Source organism: Larus michahellis, chromosome 1 (assembly GCF_964199755.1).
Source record: "Larus michahellis chromosome 1, bLarMic1.1, whole genome shotgun sequence".
In the NCBI taxonomy this organism is placed as follows: Eukaryota; Metazoa; Chordata; class Aves; order Charadriiformes; family Laridae; genus Larus; species Larus michahellis.
In genome coordinates this window covers 91,342,993-91,370,569 of record NC_133896.1, presented here as the reverse complement: position 1 = coordinate 91,370,569, position 27,577 = coordinate 91,342,993, and the positions used below count along the sequence as shown (strand labels likewise).

Genomic DNA, 27,577 nt, shown 5'->3' with positions numbered 1-27,577 from the left:
CTCTCTAAGTCCAAGATACTAGCTTTGTATTCTCTTTTAAAAATTGTTATATAGAGTATGTTGCCATGAACATCTTTGGTTTTGAGTTTCGAAGTTTGTTTACTTTAACTCTGATGCCATAGTGCTGAGGCAGGCATAAATGTCAGCAGCCAAAATGTCAGCTCTAATTTTGGAATCCTCGTGTCTAATCGCTGACCCCTTCCATTTGAAACCCTGTTTCCGCGTGAACTTTGAGGCAGATTCATTGTGTGGAAGGGAAAAGCGAGTCAGCGAACACCTCAAATTCCCATTTTTTGGAGTCAGACTGCAGAGCAGAAGCTTCAGCTCACTGTCTGGTTGTCTTTGCACATCTCTGGCACGGCTGTAGAGAACTGCAGTGTTGGTGTGAATAGAGAATGAATGGGTTTGCCTGGGAGTGGAAGCACCAGAAGGAGCAGTAGCAGGATGTCTGCAATGTCTGCAAGACCTAGGTGTTGATGGTCATCAAGATCCCAACACATCCATCTGCAGCTTCTTAGGACGCTCAGATCAGGAGTGTCCTCTCCTCAGGAGGAGAGTCCAATGGTGACTCTCAAAAGCAGAACAGGACGGAGAGACTAATCAGTGTCAACTCCTAAAGGGTACCTAATGCATGTTCAAAACCTCCACATGGTCACCAACCTAAGAACAACTCAGAAGAAGTGACAAAGACCCAACAGCTGACATTCCTTGTCACCAATGTCATGGCAAAGAATTCTAGGCAGATCATTTGGGCACAAGAACCTTGGTGGTTGTGAGAATATGGGTCTGAGAGTGTGCTGAATGTGACTGAGCGAAATCAGTTTTGTTTTTAAATGAAATCACCTTCCTCCCCACACAATTAGTTTTACCACCCTGGTTCTACAGTATTGCAACATTATTTCCTATACGGAATCGATTGCCAGGCATCAGGTCAAATTCAACTGTCTCCCTTCTGTTTCTCTCCCTGTAGATGCCATGTGAAGGCTGCATGGAGAGGGACAATAAGAGCACTGATCCAACCATGGAGTTCCTCCTGCTCGGCTTCTCTGAGCTTCTCTGTCTTCGGGTCCTCCTCTTCCTTATCTTTCTCATTGTCCATTTGGTCACATTGGCAGGGAACGTGATGATATTCATAGCAGTGGTTATGGAGCCTTCCCGTCCTCCCATGCTTTTCTTCCTCTGCCAGCTCTCTGTCATTGAGCTCTGCTATACCTTAGTCATTGTCCCCAAGGCGCTCCTCAGCCTGATAGTGGTGGACGGCAGCACCATTTCTTTCATAGGTTGTGCTGCCCAGATGCACCTTTTTGTGGCGCTCGGTGGGGCTGAATGCTTCCTCCTGGTGGCCATGTCCTACGACCGTTACGTGGCCATCTGTCAGCCACTTCACTACGTAGTGGTGATGAGTGAGGGGCTCTGCCTCAGGCTGGCTGTGGCATGCTGTCTGGGAGGCTTTGCTGTTGCCCTAGGGTTGACGATGGCTGTTTTCCGCTTACCTTTCTGTCAGTCGCGTCGCATCAACCACTTCTTCTGCGATGTCCCTGCTGTGCTACACCTGGCCTGTACACAGAGTTACACCCCTGAGCTGCCCTTGCTGGCTGCCTGTGTGCTCCTCCTGCTGCTCCCCTTCCTCCTGATCCTGACCTCCTATGTTTGCATTGCTGCTGCTTTGTTACGTGTCACTCCCTCCGTGGGAAGGTGCAAGGCCTTTTCCACCTGCATTTCACACTTGGCCATCACCTTGCTACATTACGGATGTGCCACCTTCATGTACATTCGTCCTAAGTCCAGTTACTCGCCAGCTCGAGACAAGATGGTGTCTCTCGTCTACACCAACATTACTCCATTACTGTATCCCTTCATTTATAGCCTGAGGAACAAGGAAATCAGAGGGGTCCTCAGGAAAATGTTGAAGAGAAAGAAAACAGCTCAGCTGAACTGGGATACTATCAGGGCTATGATGTGTGTGTCTGGTAAATGTTAGTAGAACAAATGTGTGTGTGTTGAAAAAACAGCCCCATAACCATCACAGAATCACAGAATCACAGAATGGCAGGGGTTGGAAGGGACCTCTGCAGATCATCTAGTCCAACCCACCTGCCAGAGCAGGTTGACCTAGAGCAGGTAAACCGTGCTAGGACCAGATTCTCCATAGACTTCACTACGGCAAATGCCCAGGCAGAATTCAACATGCATCGACACATTTATGACAAAAAGACCTCTCTGCTAAAAAAAACCACCAACCCAAACAACTTAAAAAAGGTTTCTAACATAGCGCTTTACCTAAAGGGAAATGCTTTACTGGCCTGTGAGGAAGAAGAGCTTTGATCAATTTGTGGTCTCACTTCTGTGGTCACATACGTACTCATGTTTACATTCATGTTCATCTCAGCACAATCAAAAGATCAACACAAAATTATTTTAAGCGGTTGTATTGGTTTCATTATTTTCCTCTGAAGATGAAAGTAAAAACTGGAAACTGGGAAGTCAATAAAAAAATTTAGACTGGTAAGTTTATCAGCACAAAAAAAATCTAAAGAGGGTTATTGGAAGTTCAGAAGAAGAAAGCCCATGCCTAGAAAGAAACGGAAATTGAGCGGTGGTCTTCCTCAAGTTTAGCAGAAGGCTGTGCTCCCGCATCCTATCACAAGTGGAAAGATCATTCATGTAAAATCCTCTTACTTTGAATTATTCTAGATAATGAAAATGAAAGTGCCATCGATTTGACAAGAGTATGACTTTGCTATGCCTGTTCTGCAGGAAGCAATCTCTCCTTTTACAGGGAGATACCTTAGGTTTGGATTGTTCCTATGGCAACATAAAGGCTAAGATACCGGTCCTATCACTTGACTTTTATCAGGAAAGACTGTATCATATAAATAAGGATGACCGAGGAGTGTTTAAATCTATCATTGCAAGAGTAATAATCCCATTGCTGCAGTTGTTTCTTTAGCAAAACCAGTGAGAGCTACAGCCCAAGCTGGACCGCGGCAGACATAGGAGCCTGAAAGGTGCAAAGCAGCGTTATTTTGTGTGTTTCCTACATGTAGGCGGAACAGGATGATTCAGGCAAATTAGGGAAGATCCGTTTTGGACAGGAACAGTGGGGGAAAAAGCAACTTCATTATTTTACTTAATACTTCACTCCCCCGTGGCTCTTTAAAGCCCAAACAGACCCTATGATTCAGAACCCACCTCTTACATACCAAATTGTTGAGAAAAAATTAAAAGGCTTGCTTCTGTTTCTCTGTCTAATCCAAAGGAATTTCAGCACTCCATATGCCCTCAACTCTTGCCCTTGGCAGATTGAGAGAGCAGAGTGATATTTGCTTTCTCTGTGCTAAAAACATTAAAAATTACGGTAAGTGGATTTGATTAATGTAAAAAATTGGCGCTGTAACTGAGGAAGTTAACTTGGAGCCATCTGACAAAAGAGAAATGTAGAATTTAAAACTCACATTAAAAGCTGTCTTCAAGTTGACAGTGTAGCCAGGCTAAAACATTAACACAGAATATTGGCTCTCATGTCAATGAATACCTAATTACTGCTGTGAGCAAAGGTTTAGCTGCATTATTTAAAATGATCAAAGCTGTAGCGAACATTTTAATCACCTGTCAGGTCTTCCAAAAATGAGTAGGGGAGGATCTCAATAAAAGCACATTACTAATAGAGAAGTACTTTAGAAGTACATTAGAGAAGTACTTTGAATCAAATACTATTAAAAGATTTAAAGATAGTAAATAACTGTAATGAGCATAGGACAAAACTGAAGCATCAATTTCAAATCCTGTCAAGTCAAATCAAGCTTTGAAGTTAATCCTGCTGTAAGAAGTGGGCTGGGATAGAGACCTCCAGAGGTCCCTTCTGAGATTCTACAGCAGAGGTTTCTAGGAGGTATTGATGTGCTCAAAAACCTGGGGACAGAAAGAGACTGAGGTTTATAATACTGATCAAAACCTAGGCAGACGCCCTCACGTGTTTCTGGCAGTTGCGGGCATGGGGTAGCAGAGATATGACTATCACAAGCAATGTGCCCTTGTCGTCAAGAAGGCCAACGGAATTCTGGGCTGCATAGGGGAGATTGTGGCCAGCGGGTCAAGGGAGGTCATTCTCCCCCTCTACTCTGCACTGGTGAGGCCACAACTGGAATACTGTGTCCAGTTCTGGGCTCCCCAGTTCAAGAGGGACAGGGAACTACTGGAGCGAGTCCAGCGTAGGGCAACAAAGAGGACTGAGGTATTGGAGCATCTCCCTTATGAGGAAAGGCTGAGGGAGCTGGGACACTTTAGCCTGGAGAAGAGAAGGCTGAGGGGGGACCTGATTAATGTTTACAAGCACCTAAAGTGTGGGTTTAAGGAGGACGGAGCCAGGCTCTTTTCAATGGTTCCCAGTGACCGGACAAGGGGCAATGGGCACAAGCTAGAACATAGGAAGTTCCGTTCAAATACACGGAAAAACTTCTTTACGGTGAGGGTGACAGAGCACTGGAACAGGCTGCCCAGGGAGGTTGTGGAGTCCCCTTCTCTGGAGACTTTCAAGACCCACCTGGATGCAGTCCTGAGTAATGTGCTCTAGGCAATCCTGCTCTAGCAGGGGAGTTGGACTAGATGATCTCTAGAGGTCCCTTCCAACTCTGAAAATTCTGTGATTCTGTGGTTCTGTGATCTGCTGCTAGCTGTGAGAAGACAGCAGGGCTGTGTCCTGAATGAGAGATATTCCTCATGAACAGCTGCTGATTGAGAGGGCACTTCAGCTGACCTGTCCTCATGGCAAGGACATGGATGATGCCTTTGGGAGAGATGACACCATTGGGAGGGATGCCATGACTCAAACAGCAGCCAGGCGAGACTCCCAGCTCTTTAGTTGTGAGATACATGTGGGAAGCACAACTAGCAATGGGGACTTTCTGCAAAGACGCAGTCTCCAGCCAATGTCCTTGCAGACGAATGGAGTGAAGAGATAACCCAGCGCCCAAGGCTATCCCTCCTCCTGTCCCCACAGGTATTCTTGTGCCTATTCACAGCACCCTTTTCCCCTCTCCTATGCCCAGCTGTGTTGACTGCAGGCCTTTACTGTACAGATCTGTAGAGAGGACTCAGGGATGAGAGTGGGAAGAGGGAAGCTTATGATGTCAGAGTGGCAACAATGCATAGGAGACGTCAGAACTCTTTTGAAATGTTATCTTTCAATTGCCAGGAGCTGCCTGAGGCCCCTTTTCCACCCACTCCCACACCCTTTCACGAGTGTCTGTTTCAGTCCTGTTGACCCAGTACGCTGTATGTTGAGAACTGGAGGGTGCCCAAGTGAAGTAAGACAGCAACATCCTCATGTAGGGCATGAGCACAGAAAAAATAAGAAAATTTCCAAGTCCTTTTCAGAACTTCACAGTGAACCGCAAGAGCCAGTCACGCAGTGCAGAGTTAGACAACTGCATATTCCACCTCCAAGCAAAGATGAATAGGGCAAAGATCTTTCCGTGGGCATCATAATTATCTGGGTTGGGTAGGGTAGGATTTCAAGACCCCCCAGTGTATGAGTAATGGTCGGACCTGCATTCCACCACAAATGGTCCTGTCCTTTCTTGGAAATAGTATGCGTACATCCAAAAATTTGCAGAGGTCTGAGATCTGGCAAACACAGGTGTCATGAGGGTTTTCAATGAAACCAGCTAAGACACCTCTAAGAATCCCTTCATGCTTTTCACAGCCATAAAAACAGAGTATTCATCCTTGCAATTAATTTTGTAAAAGCTGCCTGGAGCAAGGCACTAGATGAGAACACAGATCTCATCAGTGGTTGAGCGCCGGAGCTCAACCTGTAAGGCCTGTAAGATCTCATCGGTGTGGTCCATGGGCTCAGAAATGAAGAGGGTTTGGAGGACAATGACAGGTATGTTGAGCAATGTCCAGGGTACTCAAGGTCCAGTACATGCCATTCAAAGAGGTACCATCACGTAAGAAGGTACTTCAAAGTGGTATTTTGAGTGCCACTTTTTTTTTTTTTTCTGAGTGCCACTAGTACCACTGATACTGGTAAGGTACCAGTGAAATCTCCTTTTCAATGTAGAGAAACCAGTGAAAACTCCCTTTTTATGCACACTGTCAGTTTTGCTGGCAATCCAGGTAAGACATTTCCTAAAATTTGTTCCTATAAATAATCAATATCCTAAGAGAATTAAATGCACTTTCACTAAAAATACTTCCTTACTTTTCTACGAGTCTAAATGCAAAAAGTTTACTAAGGGAATGTGTTTCTGTTATGGATTAGGGAAGTTAAAATTCTGATGGAAGTCCAATTTTAAGAACATGAAGATGTTTCAATGTATTCAACTCCCCTAGGCAAAGGCACGTTATCACTGCCTGTCCATTTTTGGCTTTCATGGAAAGTGAGTCCACCAGCATCCCTTCTTTTAGATTCTTTCAAAGCTTAGAAAACCGGGAGATAATCCTATATTTACCTAAATAGCTTCCTTTGTCCTTTGATCTGACGCAGAAGGAAAGCATCAAGGTGAAATTAATACAGCTATTTACAACAATGGAGTTGGAGCCAGTGAAAATGAGTGTAGGGACAGGATTAAACCTAGAAAGTGGACTTTAATGTCACGAGGGTGAAAAGCTGTCAAAGATGGTGATTTTCTTTACTGAGAAAAGGGCCCTGTTTTCCATGTTTCTTACTCAACATGCCAAGGACAATAGCCATATTGACTTTACCATGATAAAAACTAGAATGCTATTTCTCTTTATGAGAATGAATGATATGAGAATTCTCTCTCTTAGAGGGAATGAATTTCTCTCTAAGATATTTATAGATAGAAGATTTACAGAAGAAAGGAGGTAAGTCAAGTCGTTCCTGAGATTGTTTTGTGACATTATATGAAATTACTCACCCAGCATATAAAATCTGATAGGACCCTATATGATATAAAAAATAAAGTCCACGCTCCTATAAACAGGCTAATGGGGAACAAATATGCTTAAATATTCTGCCTTTTCCCCCCAGAATAAAAAATTTCTAGAATCTGAAAGCTTTTTCTTTTTCATCTGGGTTGTTGTGTAGGCAGTAAGTCCCCTTCACAGGACTGCCTCTGGAAGCAACCAGGAACACAGGACAAGAAATAATCAGGAGACCAAAGTGGAGTTGAGGAATTAGGTGAAGCTCCGTGTCAGCTGGTTGGTTTCAGAGTCAGTTTCACTTCGCCCTGCCATCATCCCCACATCAAAAAGCTGACTGAAGGTGCTATTAATAATCCCAGCACTGTATCTCTAACCTAAAGCTCTTGGCTCTAAAGATCCTGCTGTGCTCAGTTATCTTTCCTGCACCAGTCCAGGAAAAAGTGAGAATGGGAAGGTCAATACCCATTGTGTACCCTTGGCTTTACCTGCATAAGTGCAAAAATACGAGGCGGTCTGGCTTAACAAATTGGTATGTAAAGATATAAGACCGTCTGGTTCTACAAATTGGTATATAAAGCTGAGGGGAGACCAGATGGCTCAGCAGCACGCGGCCTCTAGCCTAGTCACTGCTGAAAACCAGGTCACCTAAAATCTGCGTCGCGTTTTATTGTGGTTTTGGTCTACAGTTGTTCTCAGCATTTGTTTTGGTTTTCATGTTTTGATTTAATTATGAGTTCAAGTTTCAAAAATCAAGTTGGAAGCTGAACTGGGAATAAGGTTGACAGTGACTTGGGAAGATGCTACCACAATCAATGTCGTCTCTCCACCTGCAAGACAGCAAGGTGTCTGTTTCAAATATCTCCTTTTAACGTCAACATTGAAAATGCTCAGGACGAACGTAGGTTGTTAACACAGTGACCAGCGGCAACTATTTCATTTCAGCACAGGACAGCAACAGTGCAACACCGCAACACCAAGATTAAGCTACAACAGCAAGAAACGAGGGTGTTAGATTGTGGAGGCAACTCTAATTTGTCAGGAAGAGGACCATAAATATAACTGCAGATTTGAAACAGACATAAAGGCTTTAAAATTGCTGTTAAAAAATCCAGAATTTAAAAGATTAACTCATGCATTCAGCTATCAGCGTAGAAAAAAGAAATTTAAAATCACACTATCAAAGTGACTAGTGATATGGCTGCTTACTGCATGTTATTAATGTTAATGATTTTTTTCAATGTTAGTGAGGTATTTTCACACTTAAGCACAACTAATCCAAGAGTGGGAAACAGCAACTAGAAAACATGAACAAATTACAGAGACAGGTACTTGTCATGCAGAGACTACTATTGCTATATTATGAGCTGTGACTCAATTGCTGAAAATATTACAACCCTATTTTTCTACAACTTAGTTGAAGAAATCATGAGCATCTTCACTAGAAATCAGTTTTCTCTGGGTCAAATTTTATGTTTATCACACATACGCTGTTGTGTTACTAATGCTCAAGCAGAAATTGAATTCTGCTCTTTTTTTCTTCCTTTTTTTTTTTTCCCTGAGTCAGTAATAAAAGTAATAAAAAAGTGAAAACTTAATGCCACCAAGATAAATACCATCAAATGTGCCCAGGAAGCATGTGGTAAGTGTAGAACTGCACTTTTTTGATGTGTAAGTATATAATGTGCTATAATATCTATTTGAAAGTAACTTACAGTAACCATGTAGGGCAGATTTATGAATGGGAATATGAATCAGATTATATTATGACCGAGTTTGCATTGCTTTCCACTTGCCTATCCAAAATGTAGCATCCTGACATAAGTGAAGCCCTGTTTTGGTTAGGTTTTGGGTTTTTTTGGTGGTTCGTTTTTTTGTTTTTTTTTTCTTTTTGCAATAGGTCCCTCGATTTCTCATAGCTTCCCTGTGGACCAGAAGCATTAACTTGGGAAGAAACACAAGAAACACAATCCCAGCCGTCACCAGAGAAAACTGATTGCACCACCCTTAAACTCCAGGTGGTCCCGATGGGTGGAATGGGCTGGTCCCGGCTCCTGCCACAGCACCTTGGGGTAACCGGGACCTCTCGGGCTCCGCATGCGCTGGACCACCAGGGGGAGCAGAACCGGGATATGAAGGCAAGAGAATTTTCTCAGGTAATTTCTGGGGAAAAGAAAGATCCTCCTCATTTCCAGGATGGTACAATAATTCCATTTCCTCCCACTTTGCAAGCCCAATAAGACCACGGCAGACCACATGCAGGGTAGTTTATCAAGAGACAAGAAAGCCTGTAGATCAGTCAACAGTGGAAATACTCTTCTGTGCCTAATTAGGTGTCCAGCCAGTGCATCGGTAGAGAAACACCTATGCGTACGTTGTTGATGAATAAGTAAGTGTAATTTTATGCAGGGGTACTGGACTTCTAGTCCATGTTTAGTTCTTCCCACCGGTATGCTGGCCATCAAGTGCAGTCAAGTCCCTAAGCTAGGTGTGGCCACCTTATGATCCAGAGGGGTCACTTGTAATCCTTTGTAAGGGTTAAAAATATCTGTTTAAAGTAAATCTGAGTTTCTGAATGAAAAAAAGTCCATGTACAAAACTAATTTAACAGCTTAAACCACTAGATGGTAGGAGTCTATTTTCTGCAGAAAGACCGCCTGAAGTCAGCTGTTTGAAATATTCTAAGATAATTGCTGGTGGAGTAGAGCCAGAAAACTTTCCAAGATAAAAAAGAAAACACTAGAATATTAAACTGTGGTCGTGGACGTGAGAATAAGAGAGAGAGAGAGTGCACGAATTCTCTACAGGGAATGAAACATCAAAACAAAGCGTCCCCTAGGCTCTACAGAGCTGTCACAGGTTTTTCTTAGAGTTGTAGAATTAGTTAATAAGGAATGAATCAGAGGCCACAAAACAAGGGCAAGTTTATCCTTTAGTCTGAAGTGGGCTTGTTGCAGGATGTGATTGGGGCCCCGGGGAGCCCTACACATCTATGTTACTATAACACCTTACTGAAAGCCAGTTCAAGATGCACAGACTCAAGTTACCAGTACTAAAGGCTGACAGATGTAGGGATGCTTTGATAGTTTGGGAAGTGATATCAAGGGAGGAACTGTAGGGATTGTTTCTAGGTTCAGTTTCATTCATCGTCTAGAAGGACATTTAACAGTGCAATGGTGAAACTCGCAGCTCTTTCTAAAATGTGAGGAGCAGCAAATACAGTAAACAATTTATATGAAATAGATGAAAGAGTTCTGTCTGAACTGCAGTTCAAAAGAAGCACGTCCCAACTCAGTCTTGGGAGTGCCCTTTGACTGTCCCAAAAGTACACCAAGACAAGGCCTGGTGCATACCATTCCTCCTCAGTTCCCTCACCACAAGCCCACATTTCTGTAGGAGGATATCCCAGGTGTGTTGTGTAGTGATATTTTCCAGCCAGATACCTAATCTCAGCGATACACAAAACAGGATACTGGGAAATGGGAGGAAAAAAATATGCCCTGCGCTTCAGAAATACTCAGAGGGACTAGAAACACCGGATGAGATTCAACTCAGAGACGTGCTGAGAGTGAGTTTAAAAGATGCAGTTATCTTCTTACCATCAAAAAGCACTGTGAAGCTCACTGTGAAGCCATGACAGTGAAAAGCTTGTGGAGGTGTAAACCATAGAATATGATTGTAAAGATAAAGATTTTTTTGAAATTAAGTTAGTTCAGGGAATTAGCTTTGTCCAACAGTTTATAAATTAAAAATCCAACCTTGTGATGCACAAGCAAAAGGATCTTGTCAATGAAGTACTCAACAGAGTTGTACGAATAATTCACATGTAGCACTCCACTGTACTGGGTACAGCCTCTCTGTAGATTCCCTCTTTTTCCCTCTGGATCCGCATTTTGGTGCAGAGGACACATGGCAAAGCAATGCAGCAGAGCTTTTACAGAGAACAGTAAAGTTCCAAGCATTTGGGGTTTCTGGTTTTTTTTTATGTTTCCACTTGTTTAGAGATTTGCTGCAGAGCTTGATCTCGTTATAACTTTAGACCATATTTTGTTTGTCTACCGTCGTACACATTCTTACTGGGAGCTCCAGTAGATTAACTCCGATCTACAAAACGACAAAGTGGTGTATACAATTTCTGGCCACTATCAGCTGGAATACCCCAATGTCTGACCCCCACCAGCCAACATTAACAAGAGGGAGAAAAAGAAAGTGAATCTTCCTTAGGCCTTCCTCTCCAATAAGCCCTAGTAAGTCTGTTCCTGCCTATTCCAGACGGCTTAGATCAAATGTGCTGAGTATCTGCCCACTGACAGAACAGGGACAGAGCATCCCCAGGTTCTTCACCCCAGAGCTTTGGCACATCTGAGATTCTACAGATGCAAACTCAGGTAGCCTCAAGGAACTGAATGTAAGGCTGTAACACTGTGGTTTTTTGCCTTAGGAAGGATATGAGCTCCTCAGCTGCCCTTGAGCCTTACCCTCCAGTTGCAAATGGTTCTTTCACGTTTCTTGTTCTATGTAGGCCTCATCTATGCTGTCCCGTCACAAAGGAGACATCAGCCGCGGGTCCATCTGCCCCGTTGCTACGTCATAGACTGAAGAAGGCGCAGTATTGTACAGATGGAGGCTGAAATGGATACATTACACTGGTGCAAGCTCAAGGTATGGGATGTAGACAGGGAAACCTTATATTGGTGCTGCAATGGGAGTCATTCAAATGTGGGGAAAGGTGGGCATAAAAATTTGAGACTTAGCACCATAGACTGAGAAAGATCACTTTAGACAGGATTAAACTGGAATAAATTTAAGATATAACTACTCAGAATGACATTAATGTTTGAATTATTTGTACTGACATTTTACTTCATGTGCTGTGTAAAATTTAAAGCTTAGTATTTTAACCATTTGTTTTCAAATTTCTCTTGCCTGTGTTCAGATTTCTTGGGATAGAATTTGATTTTCCAAGATGTATGGTTAGACATTCACAGAACTCGCTGAAAGATTTAGATGCAAGGGACCTCAGGAGGTCCATAGTCCCAGTGCCTGCTCACAGCCAGGCTGACTCCAAAGCTAGATAAGTCGCTCATGACTGCGTCCTTACAAGTCTGGAACATCTCCAAGGGTGGAGATCCCCCAGCTTCTCTAGGCAACCTGACAAAGTCCTTTCTTTAGCCTTCCTTGGGGAGGAGGAGGAAGAGAGCAGGAGGAATGCAGCCTTACAGCAAGTGGAGGAATAATGTCAGCTGTATTTTATGGGGAGGGGTGTAACAGCTGCGTATGGGTGGGAGTAACATCCTCGATCAATGGCAAAAGAGATACCAGAAAAAGCAAGTTCTTTCATATTTATGTCCTTCAAGGAGGAAACTAAAAGTCCCATGAGGACTTCCTGAACAGAGCGAGTACCCTTCTGGCTCAGTTGCTCTCCCGTGATTTTTGTATTGAAAAGCAGGCACCTCCCGGTGATGCTGAGGAGCTTGCTGAAAGGAAAACACTAACTCTGCCGGATAAAGTCGCACGGCTAGCACTCTGTGACGTGCTGTCACAGCCTGGGGAACAAAATGGGCGGCTACCACTACCTACAGACGGATTCCCTAAATATCTACTGCAAGGACGGCTCGGTGGTTGTAGCCACGTTGTCACAGAGAGAAACGGACCGAGCCGTCCCTATGGCGGTGTCTGGGTTGTTCTCGTCTCTAAAAGTTACAAGTGGCCCCCGGAGGGTGTCCGGGGACAGAGGTGGGGGTCAGGAGTGCCACCCCGGCGGCGGCGAGGCCGGAGCAGGTACGGTGGCGAGGGCTGCCCAGGAGGTGGCAACCGGGAGCCTCTTTACGGGACTGGAGCAAAGGTGGAGGGAGGCTCCCAGGAAAAAAAGGTGGCTGCCTTTAAGGTGGGTTTATTTGCCTGCCAGATGGGAAGTCTGTGACCAGCCCCTTTAAAAACAGGTAAAGGCAGTAAGGCTTCTCCACCCACTTGCCTTGATCTTTCATCATAACTGTGGGCCAGGCAGGGAGGTTGTGCAATGTGTGCGCTGCCGTCAGGAGGCTGCGGGAGAGGTTCATGCACTGCCAGCGGGAGCCAAAGCTCGGCGGAGGCCTGAGCCGGGAGAGCGGGCAGGGGCTGGCAGCCAGCCCCCCTCTCCAGCCAGCATGGAGCTGAGGACCTGGAGCGGCGGGATCAAGCTCTCCCTGGGGCTCTTTCTCTTTGGGGCTCTCCTTCCTCCCGAGGTGCCTGGGAAAGAAGGTAAGCGTGGGACCCGCTGGTGCCTCCGCCTGCAGGCTTGGGTTTGGGCGGGCAGGTAGAGAGGGACCTCTCTGAGGAGCAGGGAACAGGACGTGGCCTCCCCGCATGGGGCCGAAGGGACACCACAGCCTGCCCAGAGGGAGCTGGAGAGGAACCGGGGTGTTTGGGGAGGGCTGGTGGCTGTTGGGGGGACAAAGGCCAGGAGCAAACCCCATCTGACTCTTGGTGGCTCAGTGAACTGAGCCCAGGTAAGTTCTCCCCCTCCCTCTCCGCCCCCTCCCATGTTGAAGCACAAATGCCTCCGCTTATCCAGTGATCCAAAAGAATTCTGCCTCTGTTTGCCTTAAACATAAGCATTGCAGATAACAAGTTTAAACACAAACTCAGAAAGTTTCTGCCCCCCCCCAACACCCCCGCAGTTTCCTCCCGAAGCCCTCTTGGGAGTTAACCCTTGTGAGCAAGCGGACAGTCATTTTTTTGAAGGCTTGGAAGGTGAGGCAGTCTCTTTCATCTAGCCCAGTGTTGGAAGGTAGAGCTGGGCTTTACAATTTCCTCTTCCATCTCTCCTTGTAAGACTCCCTTGCTTCCCTTCTCTGTTCCACTTAGTCCCTTTTATTAGATGTAGTGATCTTTTTTCCTTCCATCTTGGCAGTTGCGCAGTGGTTATGAAACAAGTAGGGAATGGGAATTTTAATAGAGAGGTGAGAAGAGTAAATCTCTGTCCTGTTCGCTGCCTCCTCCTGCAGTTAATTCCTGACAGAGACTTCTAGTCTCTGCTTTACACAGGGAAAGGTGTTGGGGCTTTTCCATCCCAAGGACAGCCCTCTCCTTTGCTGCTTCAGGCTCTCGATGGAGAGGACTTAGTCATAACTGGCAGTTCAGCCATGGGCTCATCTCAGACTCTGTGAGTGCTGCGTGCTCTATTAAAGCGTTCTTGACAAGCACATTTGTATTAAGCATCCAGCTACATGGATGCAGCGAGGTGACATTGTGGAGAAGGCCAGCCCAGGTGAGAAGTAACATAAGGTAGCTCCACGCAGGCTCTGGTTTCCGTAAGTGTGTGACCAGTAGTTGGCAGTAACACTCAGGGACTTCTCTCCCAACTTCTCCCCTATCTCAACCATCTCATTTGGGCTGTGTCTGTGATCCACTCCTCCTTAACGCATCTATCTGGGAACAGCTCATTTCCCTGGCGTCCTCTCTTATCTGAAGTCTTTCTTCTTTTTGGGGCGATCTCCTCCCATGTGGCTGGACAGCCACATGAGCTTCCTAGCAGTGAGGCTCTGGACCAAAGAGCTGGTAGCTCCAGAGTACTCCCCGTGCTCTTGTAGTCTTGCTGACTCATTATTCCTTTCCTTGGAGGATCCCCGTTGTGGGTTTCACTTTGAGAGGTACTGCCTGAGAGTGGACTTCACCCCCTCCGGTGAGCACTTGGCAGCTGAAGGAGCTGCTGCTGGCGGTGCAGTGGCATGGCACATGGCACACGGGCTCTGCAAGGTTCCCATCCTGGCCGCTGCCGAGTTTCTTTTCCCTTGCTCTGATAGAACTTGCCATTCAGCCCCTCTCACTTCCACATCACTGCTGCAGGCCTGAAGTGCGTGGGATAGATATTATCTGGGTGACGGTTCTGGAAGGACAGGCTACCTCACCCTGAGAGTTTTTGGAGCCAACAACACAGGAACAGTATCTCAAACAGGGAGACTGAGAGCAGGAGGGAAGTGAGTGAGGAGCCTTGTCTGGACAGGGAGTCTGTGGCTAGGAAGGTTTTGCCATATGACCATGCTGTGAACACCGCGAACTTGCAAAACCTGGATTCCTGCTTTTCCCTTCTCCCAATCCCGAAAGGGTGTTTCAGAGGTGAGAACAGCAGTGCAATCCCTCTTATCTCTGATTCTGGGCCCGCAGCCTGCTTCCTCATTCCACAGGACTTTTGCTGATCTGCACTTTACACTCTATTACTTGTAGTTGGCAGGCAGTATTTGTAAAGCAGTCAGATGAGGGGGAGGAAATCTGGTTATTTAAATACCATTTAAATATTTTCCCCCTCCTACCTTTCACCCCCAAATTCTTTTCTGAGATGTTTAGAAATGACCCCTCTGAATACACCCACAGGAATCTAAAAGGGAATCCAAGGAATTTTTCCTGTTTCCTGTGCTCCCGAAGTGGGGCTGCAATAGGTGCACCGAAACCAGTAGTCTGTCCTGGCAGCACCGGCAGACCCAAAGGCAGGCACGAAGCTGCACATCCAGCAGCATGACTTACTCCAACTCCTCTCCCTTCTCCCAGTTTGCCTACAAAGTGATACATTTTTAATTTCTCTTCAGATCAAGACTTGAGGACAAACCCTGATCGCATTTTCAAATTTCTTTGAGGGCTAAAAATGAACGTACTGCTGAATTTCTCCTTTGTCACATGGCTAGAGAGGTGGGCCCCTGCAAACCTCATGAAGTTCGACAAGGCCAAGGTCCTGCACTTGGGTCAGGACAATCCCCATTATCGATACAGTCTGGGGGATGATGTGATAGGGAGCAGCCCTGCGGAAAAGGGCTTGGGGGTACTGGTGGATGAAAAACTGGACATGAGCCAACAGTGTGCACTCGCAGCCCAGAGGGCCAATCGCATCCTGGGCTGCATCAAAAGAACCGTGGCCAGCAGATCCAGAGAGGTGATTCTGCCCCTCTACTCTGCTCTCGTGAGACCCACCTGGAGTACTGTGTCCAGCTCTGGAGCCCTCAGCACAGGAAGGACATGGACCTGTTGGAGCGGGTCCATGAGGAGGGCCACAAGGATGATCCGAGGGCTGCAGCACCTCTCCTATGAAGACAGGCTGAGAAAGTTGGGGTTGTTCCGCCTGGAGAAAAGAAGACTCCAGGGAGACCTTATAGTGACCTTCCAGTACCTGAAGGGGGCCTACAAGAAAGCTGGGGAGGGGCTGTTTGCAATGGCATGTAGCGATAGGACGAGGGCCAATGGCTTTAAACTAGAGCAGGGTGGGTTTAGATTAGGCATTAGGAAGAAGTTCTTTACAGTGAGGGTGGTGAAACACTGGAACCTGTTGCCCAGAGAGGTGGTGGAGGCCCCATCCCTGGAGACATTCAAGGCCAGGCTTGATGAGGCTCTGAGCAACCTGATCTAGTTGAAGATGTCCCTGCTTACTGCAGGGGGGTTGGACTAGATGACCTTTAAAGGCCCCTTCCAACCCAACACATTCTATGGTTCTCTGACTCCAGGAGCCAAGGCTTAACAAAGCCATGTGGGGCAATTCTGCAAGAGGCCTCAATGCTATGGCCAGGAGCTGTTATTCTCTTGCTGTCATGGCTAAAACAGTCGTGGCGGGGAGAGAGTGAAATGATTTCCAGGCCACCATCAGATGGTGGTCAGCCTGGGTCAGAGGTAGAAGGTCCAGCAGTTTGAGCAACTGATGCATCTCATGGCTTTTGGGTACTCTGATGGTGGAAAGTCCCTTCTATGACTTCACACTGCCTCTGTAGTTTCCCACTGTGCTTCAAGCACTGAATAGTACCCCCAGGGGACACTGATTGATCTTTTGTGTTGGTAATTTATTTGATCGCCTGCCTCTTCATTCATTTTGTCTGCTGCCTTCCTATTCCAAGCAAAGCTGTATTCAGCTGCTAATGCTGGATTCCCATTTCAATAGGCTTCAGCCTTCTGCTCCCATTTTGGGGCAGCTCTAGGAAGCAAAAATTTGTCGGGGTTGCATTTTTTCTGGATGTGTGTGGGTGTTACTTTAGAGGAGGGTGGAAGAGAAGGGGTTCTTTTACATGAGGAAAACCTTTTAACTCCTGACTAGCTGCACTGTCTTGTATCTTCCCATCCTTCTTCTATCTGTGCTTTTTGAAGGTAAAAGGTCACAAAGGAATGGGGCTGTGGGCTCAAGGAAGTGCCAACTTTGTCTTCTGTGACAGGACAAGGATGAAGCCATTCCACAAGCCGTAAGAGCTGGTTCACTGATTTTACTTTTTTTCTCTCTGTTTTTCAGTGGATCTGCTCGACACAAGCACTGCGCAGGGTGAACTGGGCTGGCTTCCAGACCCTCCCGAAGTAGGGGTGAGTACGCACGTTCAAGGAAGGGGAGCCACTGGGAGTACTAAATGATGGAAAAGCATAATCCAACTTGAAATTTCACCCTGCCTCTCACAATCAGGCTTCTGCAGCTCCACCCTCTCCTGGACATTGTATGCTTTGTAAGTCTATCATCTCCCTTGCAGCCTCTGCACCTCTGCAGCCTCATCCACTAGCCAGCTGTTTGAGGTCTAATGCCTCATTGACTTCCAGTGGCTGGTCCGATGCCTGTTGACTGCCAGTAGCCCTCAGTGATTAAACATGTCCTTGAAATACATTGCTTCCATGAAGTAATAAACCTTAATAGAGAAAAGAGAAAAAAAATCAAATCATCACCCAGTTTTTCATCCTAACATGTTGCAAATACATCTTATGTCTCCTTTTCCGGGCAAATAGCCATGGCAGAAGTATTTCTGTCTCCAAGTCTCTTATGAATTTAGAATCTTTGTCTGTTTAAGGCTGTTCTGTCCTTTTTCCTCTTGAGTATTGAACCGAATGATTCAGTTGTACAAATTTTTTAACTCAGCAGCTGACTGAAGAAATAACTGTTAACTCATGGGGCGGAAGTCTGGTCTACTGGGTGGGCTGCAGGGTCCTAGGACTTTACACCCAGCCCTAATGCTGTGTTTGGCCCCAACAGCTGATAACGAGAGAGGCATTTCCCTTTGTTTCATGACTGTAAAATTGAGTTGATGGAAGTGCTTCAAAATCTACTCCTGAAACCACTGCAAAATTGGACCCCAAAAGACAGCTGGGTTCTCAGCTATTTTTGTACAAGTACAGCTATTTTGTGCGAAGTACAGTTGAGCAGTCCCTCTAGCGTCACAACCTACGTTATCGAAGATGGTTTCCTTTGTAACAGCAGGACTGTGGGAGTGGTGGAAGGAAGGCACAAAGGAAAGGGAATTCAGGGACTGCGCTGCAGTAGTTAGAAGGACGTATGTTAACATATAGTTCCAGTGCCTCATCCATGCTCTTGTCTTTCTAGCAAGCCCCAAGCTCTCCTGTGGAGAAAGAGTCTTTACCCTTGCTGCTTATAAAGCAGACCTTGGTTCAGCCTGTTCCTAACTCATTTTCATAACTTTCTTCTGTAATGCACTGTGGCTGGTTTAAATTCACCCCAGCCTCCTACTCCTGGTAGTTTTGCTGGGTGAACTGGAGCCAGACTGCGAGGTTCTCCTATACTCGCGTAACTGCATTTGTTTCATTCGTACAGCTGTTTTGGTTGTTATTATTATTATTATTATGATACCCTACTCAAAACAGGTGCCCTAGTGAGACATACATGTAGATCGTGTTTTGCCCATTGTTCCCTTTGTTGTCCCCATCAACTGTCTGTATGGTAATTTTAACCCAATACTAGGCTGCAGGCATGCTTCAGGATGAAGTCTGCCTCTTCAAGAGATGGGGAAAAAAACACTGAAAAGTGCATTCTAAAAATAATCTGATAGAAAGATGACAAAAGCTTTGTTACAGAACACCTGTTTTTTGCACAGTTGGTTCACAGCAGTGCTAGGAGCTGGCATACCCTTCTGCTTGTGCCACATCTGCTTTTTAAAATATGTATTATTTAAAATATAGTAGTTGTAACTGGGAATTGTAGAAGGTGCTGAGAAACACGGCCTGAGAGCAATCTAAACTAATAGATCAGGATACTGATGACCGATAAACTCACAGAGGATGAAGAATAGATTCTTTGACTTCTAGTGAGCAACTCTTTTGCAGGGGTTTGTCTAATTACATCATTTCCCAATAACTGTTAGGTGGAAGGCTGACAAATTGCCACAAGGAAAAAGGGAACAATGGGCGATTCTCTTGGAATCAGAACTTTGAACAATTGTTTCTGAAATTATTCTTCCAAAATGAAGAAGTAAATACGTTTGAAAGAGAACTGAGATTAATTCAGAACATTTTTTGACACAAAAGAGCTAAGATTAATACTGAATACTCTGACTAGCTTGATTAGTAACAGAGTGGAAACATCTGAGCTGTACTGCATACAGATTTGAAGGGTAGCTGCTTGCTACCTAACCTCAGATGCCACAGATCTCTCATCTGTGAGCTGGATTTGTGTCAATATGCTTATCACAGAGGAGGAATTTGCTGTGAGGAATTTTCATTCTTTATATGAACAAGGTCTCCGAGGCATAGCCCAGAAGAGGCTGGATAATTCTGCGGAGGCAGAATTACACCTTTTTTTTCTCCTCACTTTTAGCCAATGACAGTGGATGAAGTGGCTTGTTGTGTGTGATTGTTTCATGGTCAGACGTGGTCTGTATCCAGTATAGATAATGCTTTCTGTTAACACATGCTCAGCCTAAGAACACCGAGCTGTATACCAGTCAGTTTTGGACAGTAGGAGTCAATTTTCTGGACTTCTAGAGCACATTAACTGGCACTGAAATCTTGCCTAAGCTTAAAGAAAGTCTTTAAGTGAAAGTGTCTGTACCTTAAGTAAAGTGTCTGTAGAAGTTTGTTTGCTAAAAGGTTTGCGCTAGCTTGCTTTGTAGTAGCTGTTTAGAAAGGGTTTCATTCATTTTAGGCTGTTACTTGAAACTAGGTGTATTGGGTTAGCGTGGCAAGGTTTTGGTAGCAGAGGGGGCTTTTCTGAGAAGCTGCTAGAAGCTTCCCCTATGTCTGATACAGCCAATGCTAGCTGGCTCCAAGATGGACCCGCGGCTGGCTGCGGCTGAGCCCATCAGTGATGGTGGTAGGGCCTCTGGGATAACAAATTTAAGAAGGGGGAAAAGCTGCTGCACAAAAACGGCAGCTGGAGAGAGGAGAATATGTGAGAGAAAGGACTCTGCAGTCACGAAGGTCAGTGAAGAAGGAGGGGGAGGAGGTGTTCCAGTCACCGGAGCAGAGATTCCCCTGCAGCCTGTGGTGAAGACAGGCTGTCCCCCTGCAGCCCACGGAGGTTAACGGTGGAGCAGATATCCACCTGCAGCCTGTCGAGGAGCCCATGCCAGATTAGGTGGAGGCACCCGAAGGAAGCTGTGACCCTGTGGGAAGCCCATGCTGGAGCAGACTCCTGACAGGACCGGTGGACACATGGAGAGAGGAGACCACACTGGAGCAGGTTTGCTGGCAGGACTTGTGACCCCGTGGGTGACCCACACTGGAGCAGTCTGTTCCTGGAGGACTGCACCCTGTGGAAGGGACCCACGCTGGAGCAGTTTGTGAAGAACTGTAGCCTGTGGGAAGGACCCATGTTGGAGAAGTTCATGGAGGACTGTCTCCTGTGGGAGAGACCCCACACTGGAGCAGGGGAAGAGTGTGAGGAGCCCCCCCGAGGAGGAACGAGCAGCAGAGACAATGTGTTATGAACTGACCGCAACCCCCATTCCCTACCCCCCTGCGCTGCTTGCGGGGAGGAGGCAGACAATTCAGGAGTGAAGTTGCGCCTGGGAAGAAGGGAGAGGGGTGGGGAAGGTGTTTTAAGATTTGGCTTTATTTCTCATTATCTTACTCTGTTTTGATTGGTAATAAATTAAACTAAATTCCCCCAGGCAAGTCTGTTTTGCCCATGATGGTAATTAGTGAATGATCTCTCCCTGTCCTTATCTTGACTTTCATTATATTTTTTTCTCCCCGTGTCCAGCTGAGGAGGGGAGTGATAGAGCGGCTTTGGTGAGCACCCAGCATCCAGACAGGGTCAACCCACCGCACTAGGTCCTTAAAAACTAGGACCTTAAAAAGGCAGATTGTAGTTCCTATAATCACTTTCTTATCTTTCATACCACACCCCCCTCCATCATCTAACAAAACCCTAATTTTTTTGTCTTTGAACTTTTGAGATAGCAATGCCAGTTGGGCGTGGGAAGGTGTATTACAGCACTAGGGATAGATTCATTTTAACATATATCAGAGAGCGAATGGCGATCACTTTGAAGGTGTCAGGAGTCTAGAATTTACTTGCTCTGACACTTCTTCAAGGCTCCCCATGCTGCACAAACAGCCTGGCTACTTCAACTGATTTCAAAAATCACTGAAACGGTCCAAAAAGGACTTCTCAAATCCCCTCACGAACAAATTCAGTTTACCGGCCATAGTAGCATTGCTTCTCGGCAGCTTGTAAAATAACGGTATAAAAAGTTATTTATGCCTATTTTGCTTCCACGTATAATTGCATCAGCTTTGAACAGATGGTAATTGGAAATCATGTTATCCTCTTGCATTTTTCTTTTAATAGACAAGGCCCTGAGCAACCCAACCTGCCTTTGAAGTTGGCCTTGCTGTGAGCAGGGGACTGGAGTAGAGACCCAAAGGTCCCTTCCCACCTAAAGCTTTCTGTGTTTACCTGATAGTTTTGCACTTTGTTTGTTAGCATTCTGAGCTTGCATTTTTAGCCTAGGCACAAAAGGTCCTTCCAGTTTTACCTGATTTGATGTTTTGAATGCTGTAATATCTATTCCTATGGATTTTCTGTATCAGTTTATGGAGACCTACGACACAACGTACTGGGCAATCCAATATTTGTCTGTAGTTGCTATCACTATTTCACCCCTCGCTTGTGGGCCTATCTTGCAATTTTCCTTTTGTCCACTATTTCCAATTTCTTTTTTGTGTGTGTGAATAGTATTTGCATAATCCAGTCATACTTTCATGGGTATATGTGACTACTTAAGTTCTTAGCCATTTGTACTGTCGGATGCTGCATACTGGGCCTCTCAATATGGCTTTCTGTCTCTATGCTGTTGAGTGGATTGTAAATTAAACACACTTTATTCTTTTTTAGCTGGTGTGTTTTCTTGGAAGGCAGGCTCTCACCAGTTCTGCAGTTGTCTTTGCTTGTAAAAGAGTCCTTTTTCACAGTACCTTTGTTTTTAAATTGGATATCTGTTATTTCAGGAGTGACATGAACTCTGCTGCTGCCACTAATTGCCAAACTGTGTTATATTTATTACATATTAAAGGTTCAGCAATGCTCAGTTCTCAACAGGTAGCTGGTTTATGGATCTTATTTTTCCCAAATGATATTCCTGCATGAATCATAGTATTATTAAAGCTTCCAGGTGACTTTCTTAGTTGCCTTTCTAGGCAGCCATTGTTTGCAATCTCATATCCATGGTGAGATGGAGGACATAATTTTTTCTGCCTGTTCCTTACCCTTGCTGGCTTCCACACATACTTCAAAGTGCTGCTATCAGTTTTATATTTTCTACCAGGTCTCCCTGTGTGCATGTGTCCTGATATGCTCAATTTTTTCAAAGTCTACCTTCACACAGGACTAAGGATCTGCATTTAACCCCATTGATCTAACATATCCCAGATGATATTCATAAATAGCCACTAACTGCAACTATTGTGGCTCCAAAAACACTTGAAAAACTTTGGAAATTATGTAATTCTTGAGCAGTTCTTCACCCCATGTTTCACGGGAAGTCTGATTGTGAATAGAGCAGCTGCCAAAGCTATGTGAATACAATTTGAGTAAGCCAGTGCGTAGATTTTATTTTTTTTATGCTGTTATTTTTCTATTAAATCCCAGGCATAGTACAAATTCTGCACTGCTCAACTGTTTTCTTTAGCTATTAGACTAGATCAAGTAGCTGGGACCTGTCGGCAAGTTTTGTATCACTGACCACACAACAATGTTTACATGCCTCCGGGTTCTAGCAAGGCGAGATACTGTTCCACCGGCCTAAGAGGTCCTAGATGTTAGTAACAGCTGATGGCTGGTTTCCGTTTCCACCACTTCTGCTCAGACAGATAGGCCTGGTTGCAGGAGTTGAATGCACCATTAGCAAGTTTGCTGATGATACCAAACTGGGAGGTGCTGTTGACTCTCTTGAGGGACAAGGGGCTTTGCAGAGGGATCTAGATAGATTGGAGCATTGGGTGATGATTAACAGGGTGGAATTTAACAAGTTGAAATGCCGGATTCTGTACCTGGGATGGAGTAACGCGGGGCATAAGTATAAATTGGGAGAGGCATGGCTGCAGAGCAGCCCTGCAGAAAGGGATCGCTGGTTGGCAGCAGGCTCAATAGGAGCCAGCAGTGTGCCCTGGCAGCCAAGAGGGCAACCCGCATCCTGGGGTGCATCAAACACAGCATCACCAGCTGGTCAAAAGAGGCGATTATCTTGTTGTATTCAGCGTTGGTGCAGCCTCACCTGGAGTGCTGTGTGCAGGTCTGGGCCCCACAATTTAAAAAGGATGTGAAGGTCCTTGAATACCTCCAGAGGAAGGCAACAAAGCTGGTGAAAAGCCTGGAAGCAATGTCCTATGAGGAGTGGCTGAGGACTTTGGGCTTGTCTAGTTTGGAGAAAAGGAGGCTAAGGGGCAACCTCATTGCTGTCTGCAGCTTCCTGAGGAGGGGAAGTGGAGAGGGAGGTGCTGAGCTCTTCTGCCTGGGATCCAGTGATAGGATGTGTGGGAATGGGTCAAAGCTGCACCTGGACCTCTTTACTGAGTGGGTGGTCAAACACTGGAACAGGCTTCCTAGAGAGGTGGTTGATGCCCTGTGTCTGTCAGTGTTGAAGAGGTATTTGGACAATGTCCTTAATAACGTGCTTTAACGTGGTCAGCCCTGAATTGGTCAGACAGTTGGACTAGATGACTCTTTTAGGTCTCTTCCAATTGAAATATTCTATTCTATTCTATTCTATATGAAGGAATAGTGTTGCAGGCCACACAGCCCTCAATCTGCAAGTGATTCCAGCGCGGCACTCCTATTTCTTTAAAACTGGGCAGTTCACTTAATCAGACTTCTTGGTATCTTACTCAGATAGTCTTACCTGGAATGAATCTCAGCCAATCATCTGTTTGTACCACCCAAAGGTGGTGTGAAAAATAACCATCAGAAATGCTATTGTGTGCATCTCTTCCCACAACTGTTGACAATGCATGTCCTTTAAGATCTAACTCAAAGGGATGTCATCGCCTCTGAGCCTGGAACAGAGCAGCAGTATCAGGCATAGGGGATTAGCTCTTCCAAGGGAACAGGATCTGTATAGAAATAAGGGTCAAAAGCCTAGTAAAGTCAACAACTAACTGGAAATGGGAACAGCTCTGGCTTCAGGGTCATATCCTGATGTGCCCTGCTGCTGTTGATATGCAGACTGGTGGAGATATTTGATGATATTCTGTCAAGTGAAAATTAGTTATTTTGTGTGGATTTGGGTGAGAAGTAAAAAAAATGTTATGCATATTCAGATATACTTCACTTTACTCAAAGGGGTAAGAGGGGGGAGTAAAAAAGAAAGTGAGATGAGAGGAAGTAAAGTGTAAATTAATAACTGTACCGTAGGCCAGATTGCATGAGCCACCAACCAGGTAGCTGAGGATGAAGTCACTGCCACAGATCCAGGCAGCAATCCCAGCTACTGAACTCGCTGTTGTGACCTGAAGGGCAGAAAAGACTGAGCCAATGCAAAGATGCCGTACAACCATGACATGCAACACCACGGCTGCTCAGGCAGTACAGTGATGACAGCACCGTTGCCTGGGAGCTTTGGGAAGCTGATTCACCCTTTTATAGCTGTTGAATGAAAGTGGACAAGGTTCACTGAACTTCCTCACGTCAACACAAAAGCGCCGCAAGTCAGATGGAGCTTTGAGACGAATCTGCCTATAGCAAGGTCCTCCAAGAAGACTAACAGGCTATTTAAAGTAAAAAACAAAACAACTTTTATTATAATACCAACCAAAATACTGGTGAGTTTCCAGGCAGGCAGATTAGAAAGGAAAGGCTTTATATTTTTTGTTGCCTGCTTTGTCCTTACTGGATGGGCCAGTACGGACCCAATGGAAGTACAATTCTTATGATCTCAGAGGCAGAGTTGCAGAAAAAAGTGCCCATTCCCTCTGATTTCTTGAAAGGTTATTTCTGTTGCTTCTGAGGCCTAGTTTCTGGCTTCTCTATGCTTGACCTGGAGCCTGCCAGCTCCTCACTGTGAATTTCGTGCTGCCATCTCCTGCAGTTTCTTTTCTCCAAGCAGGTTTGATCATCTCGAAGAAAAGGCACAATTACCCTGTCCCTCTGTAGGATTCCACCTGATCTGTCACTCATCTGTAATGGGAACCTATGCAAACAGAGCAGATATTGCCCATTGCCACCACAGTAACTTCCCAGGTTCTCTGTAAATACTGGAAGTATATTTGACACACCATACAAAACCATAACTCACACCATACAAAGCCCTTTGCCTTCGAAAAAAAACAACAACCAAATCACTTCCATTTACAATGGATCCTATGTGATGTACAACGTAATGCAAAAATAACGTTAGAGCGGACATTTGCTTTATTGGTAACACGACTTTAGCCAAGAACTCTGAACTCTTAAGATGCACCATCTGATTTTCCACTCCTGTCCTTTTTGTAGTTATTGGTATTGTTGGTGGGTGTTAGCAAGGTAGGTATATACAAAACAAGTGTTCCAAAATACCTAGGTGAAATGTTGGACTAGAGTATCATTATCCCTTAACTAATAGCATCAGTTGTGACCAGAACTGTTTTCATGCAAGACCTTAATGTGGCCAGACAGTTCAGAGAATGAGCAGACAGCAGAATCTGGGTTTGATAAACAGGTTCTGTAATCAATGCGCTGGAGCTCCGTGGCTCACATTAGCACCTTATCTTCCCGTAAGAACCTGAGTACAAGTTAAATTGGAAGGAGATGGGTGGGATGGAGACCTAGTGCCCTAAAGGACAAGTAATTACATAATGCAGTTGCTCCTCCCTGAAAACAATCAATGCATCATTGTGGGGAAAAAGTATATCATCCCACCCAGAATGATACTGCAGACAAGTAAACATCGCTTCTATGTTCAGTTGTGTCAAAGACTCCATGATGGTGTGATGAAACCAAACTTCCCTGACCATTGCCAAAAGATCAAAGAAATAAAAGCAGACTCTCTGCTGTTCTCAGATCTAAAGTTATAGGACTCATGAAGTGTCTAGATGTCACCACACTTCTTTCATCATCATCATCTAAATTGTCTTCCACAGCAGCAAAAGAACTTGCAAGAGTATTGAGAAATGTTCAGTAAAGGGTCACAGAAACTTCATTCTGGAATACTGTCAAAGCACCACTGTGGTGCTGCTATTTTGGACTGGCTGGTCTAGCTTTACCTACTGACAGGTTTTTGTGAGGTGTATTTTAGCTGCAGAGAAGCTGTTCATCATACCATGGCAGCTATCAGCAAGATGAGTCTATTGTCAGAGTCTTTCCTTTGAGGCAATATGCTAAGAATGCAGTACAGCCGAACCTGTAACGTACAACTGCCTTCAACTCTGAATCTATTCCAGGAAGAGTTTTTTTGGTTACGGTAGTATGCAAATGCTACTATACAAAAGTCAAATAGACTCCACAGGCAAAAGTGCTGCCAGGGGAAGGAGACAGAAACCATTCAGCAGTGCGGGTTCTGCTAGCTGGTTTCAGGCTTGGGACACCACTGATGTATTGCTGCTGAAAAAGATGCTGTTTTGGGGCCCTGCAATTTTTCTTTAGGAGGAGATTCCGTGGATTAAAATAGCACTCTGAATTCTGTTGCAAATTACAGGGGCACGGGTACACTGTCGCTGGCTGTACTAACTCAGCAGGTCTTTTCATCCTAGTGCATTTGTTTAGCCCAAAGTTAAACAAGTTATTGGTTTTCGGTATACGAACTCCTAACTTATCCAGTGGAGACATGCATCTTAGTTTAGTAACTTTAAGCCAATTGGCAAGATGCTTGCCTTGTTGTTGCCTTCTGTAAGTCTCTCGAAAAAAGCGCAGTGCCTTTCCCCAGGGGTCTGCAGACCACAGACTGGAAGACACTGTGCTAAGCTAATGTGAAGACAAGTGAAATATAGGTCACAGCAGGCAGGCTCTTATCTGAAAGGAGACAGGGCAAGTCCCTGGCAAGCTGGAAACGGAGACAGCGTTACTGTTGTGAGCCACAGGCTCTTCTGAGCCTAACGATTTGCAATACTGTCACAGGCTGTTGCCTCTGTTACTGGTAGCCTACCTCTTTAATAGCAACGCTGACATTTGTATTCATCATCATAAAAAGTTTGTTGGTTTTTCTTACACATAAAAAAGAATAAAACCAAAAGTAACTGCTCTATTGATGCCTGCAGAGGCTGAGACAGTAGCTCCAAGAAGACATACGGACTGTCTCAGTTTGTTTCCATTTTATACCTTATGGCAGATCCAAGGAACAGTAGCCCACAAATGGATGGAGGAATCCCAGGTTGTCCTAGATAGGCTCCTTGACACAGACCTAACCTAGAGAAGGCTCATTTATAGAAAAAGCAAAGTAAGCCTTCCTTACGCTTCAGAGCTTCAAACTGTTTAATCAATTCAGAGTCGATCACGGCAGATACTAAAAGGCATGTACTTTATCTTATCTTTGGATCTTTACTCACAAGGCAGACC

At 45.1% G+C, this 27,577-nt stretch overlaps 2 protein-coding genes across 4 annotated transcripts in view; both read left to right on the top strand.

The window, feature by feature from the left end:
• Nucleotides 1-970: 970 nt before the first annotated feature.
• LOC141737605 (olfactory receptor 10AC1-like) lies at nucleotides 971-12,834 on the top strand. The gene is made up of 6 exons (XM_074572549.1): nucleotides 971-1,970; nucleotides 5,830-5,887; nucleotides 6,775-6,831; nucleotides 7,055-7,057; nucleotides 12,434-12,669; nucleotides 12,797-12,834. The coding sequence occupies exons 1-6, from the start codon at nucleotides 971-973 to the stop codon at nucleotides 12,832-12,834; spliced, it is 1,392 nt and encodes a 463-aa protein (XP_074428650.1).
• EPHA1 (EPH receptor A1) overlaps nucleotides 12,759-27,577 on the top strand; it is a 38,012-nt gene continuing 23,193 nt past the window's right edge. For 2 of the 3 annotated variants that reach the window (XR_012587634.1, XM_074591928.1), the window contains exons 1-2: nucleotides 12,759-13,128; nucleotides 17,129-17,196. Coding sequence is in view for 1 of the 3 variants with exons in the window: in XM_074591928.1 (XP_074448029.1) it covers nucleotides 13,035-13,128; nucleotides 17,129-17,196 (162 nt within the window). In the remaining 2 variants the exon portion in view is untranslated. Of the gene's footprint in view, nucleotides 13,129-17,128; nucleotides 17,197-17,304; nucleotides 17,334-27,577 lie in introns of those variants that run through there. The other variant, XM_074591939.1, reaches the window with a different exon arrangement.

What these genes read in the sequence shown, in the direction of transcription:
- LOC141737605 (XM_074572549.1), top strand. Translation starts at nt 971, where the DNA reads ATGCCATGTGAAGGCTGCATGGAGAGGGACAATAAGAGCACTGATCCA. An exon ending in GGCTATGATGTGTGTGTCTG is followed by an intron (nt 1,971 to 5,829) that starts GTAAATGTTAGT and finishes AAGGCCTGTAAG; the next exon opens with ATCTCATCGGTGTGGTCCAT. An exon ending in CGGCGGCGAGGCCGGAGCAG is followed by an intron (nt 12,670 to 12,796) that starts GTACGGTGGCGA and finishes TTTGCCTGCCAG; the next exon opens with ATGGGAAGTCTGTGACCAGC.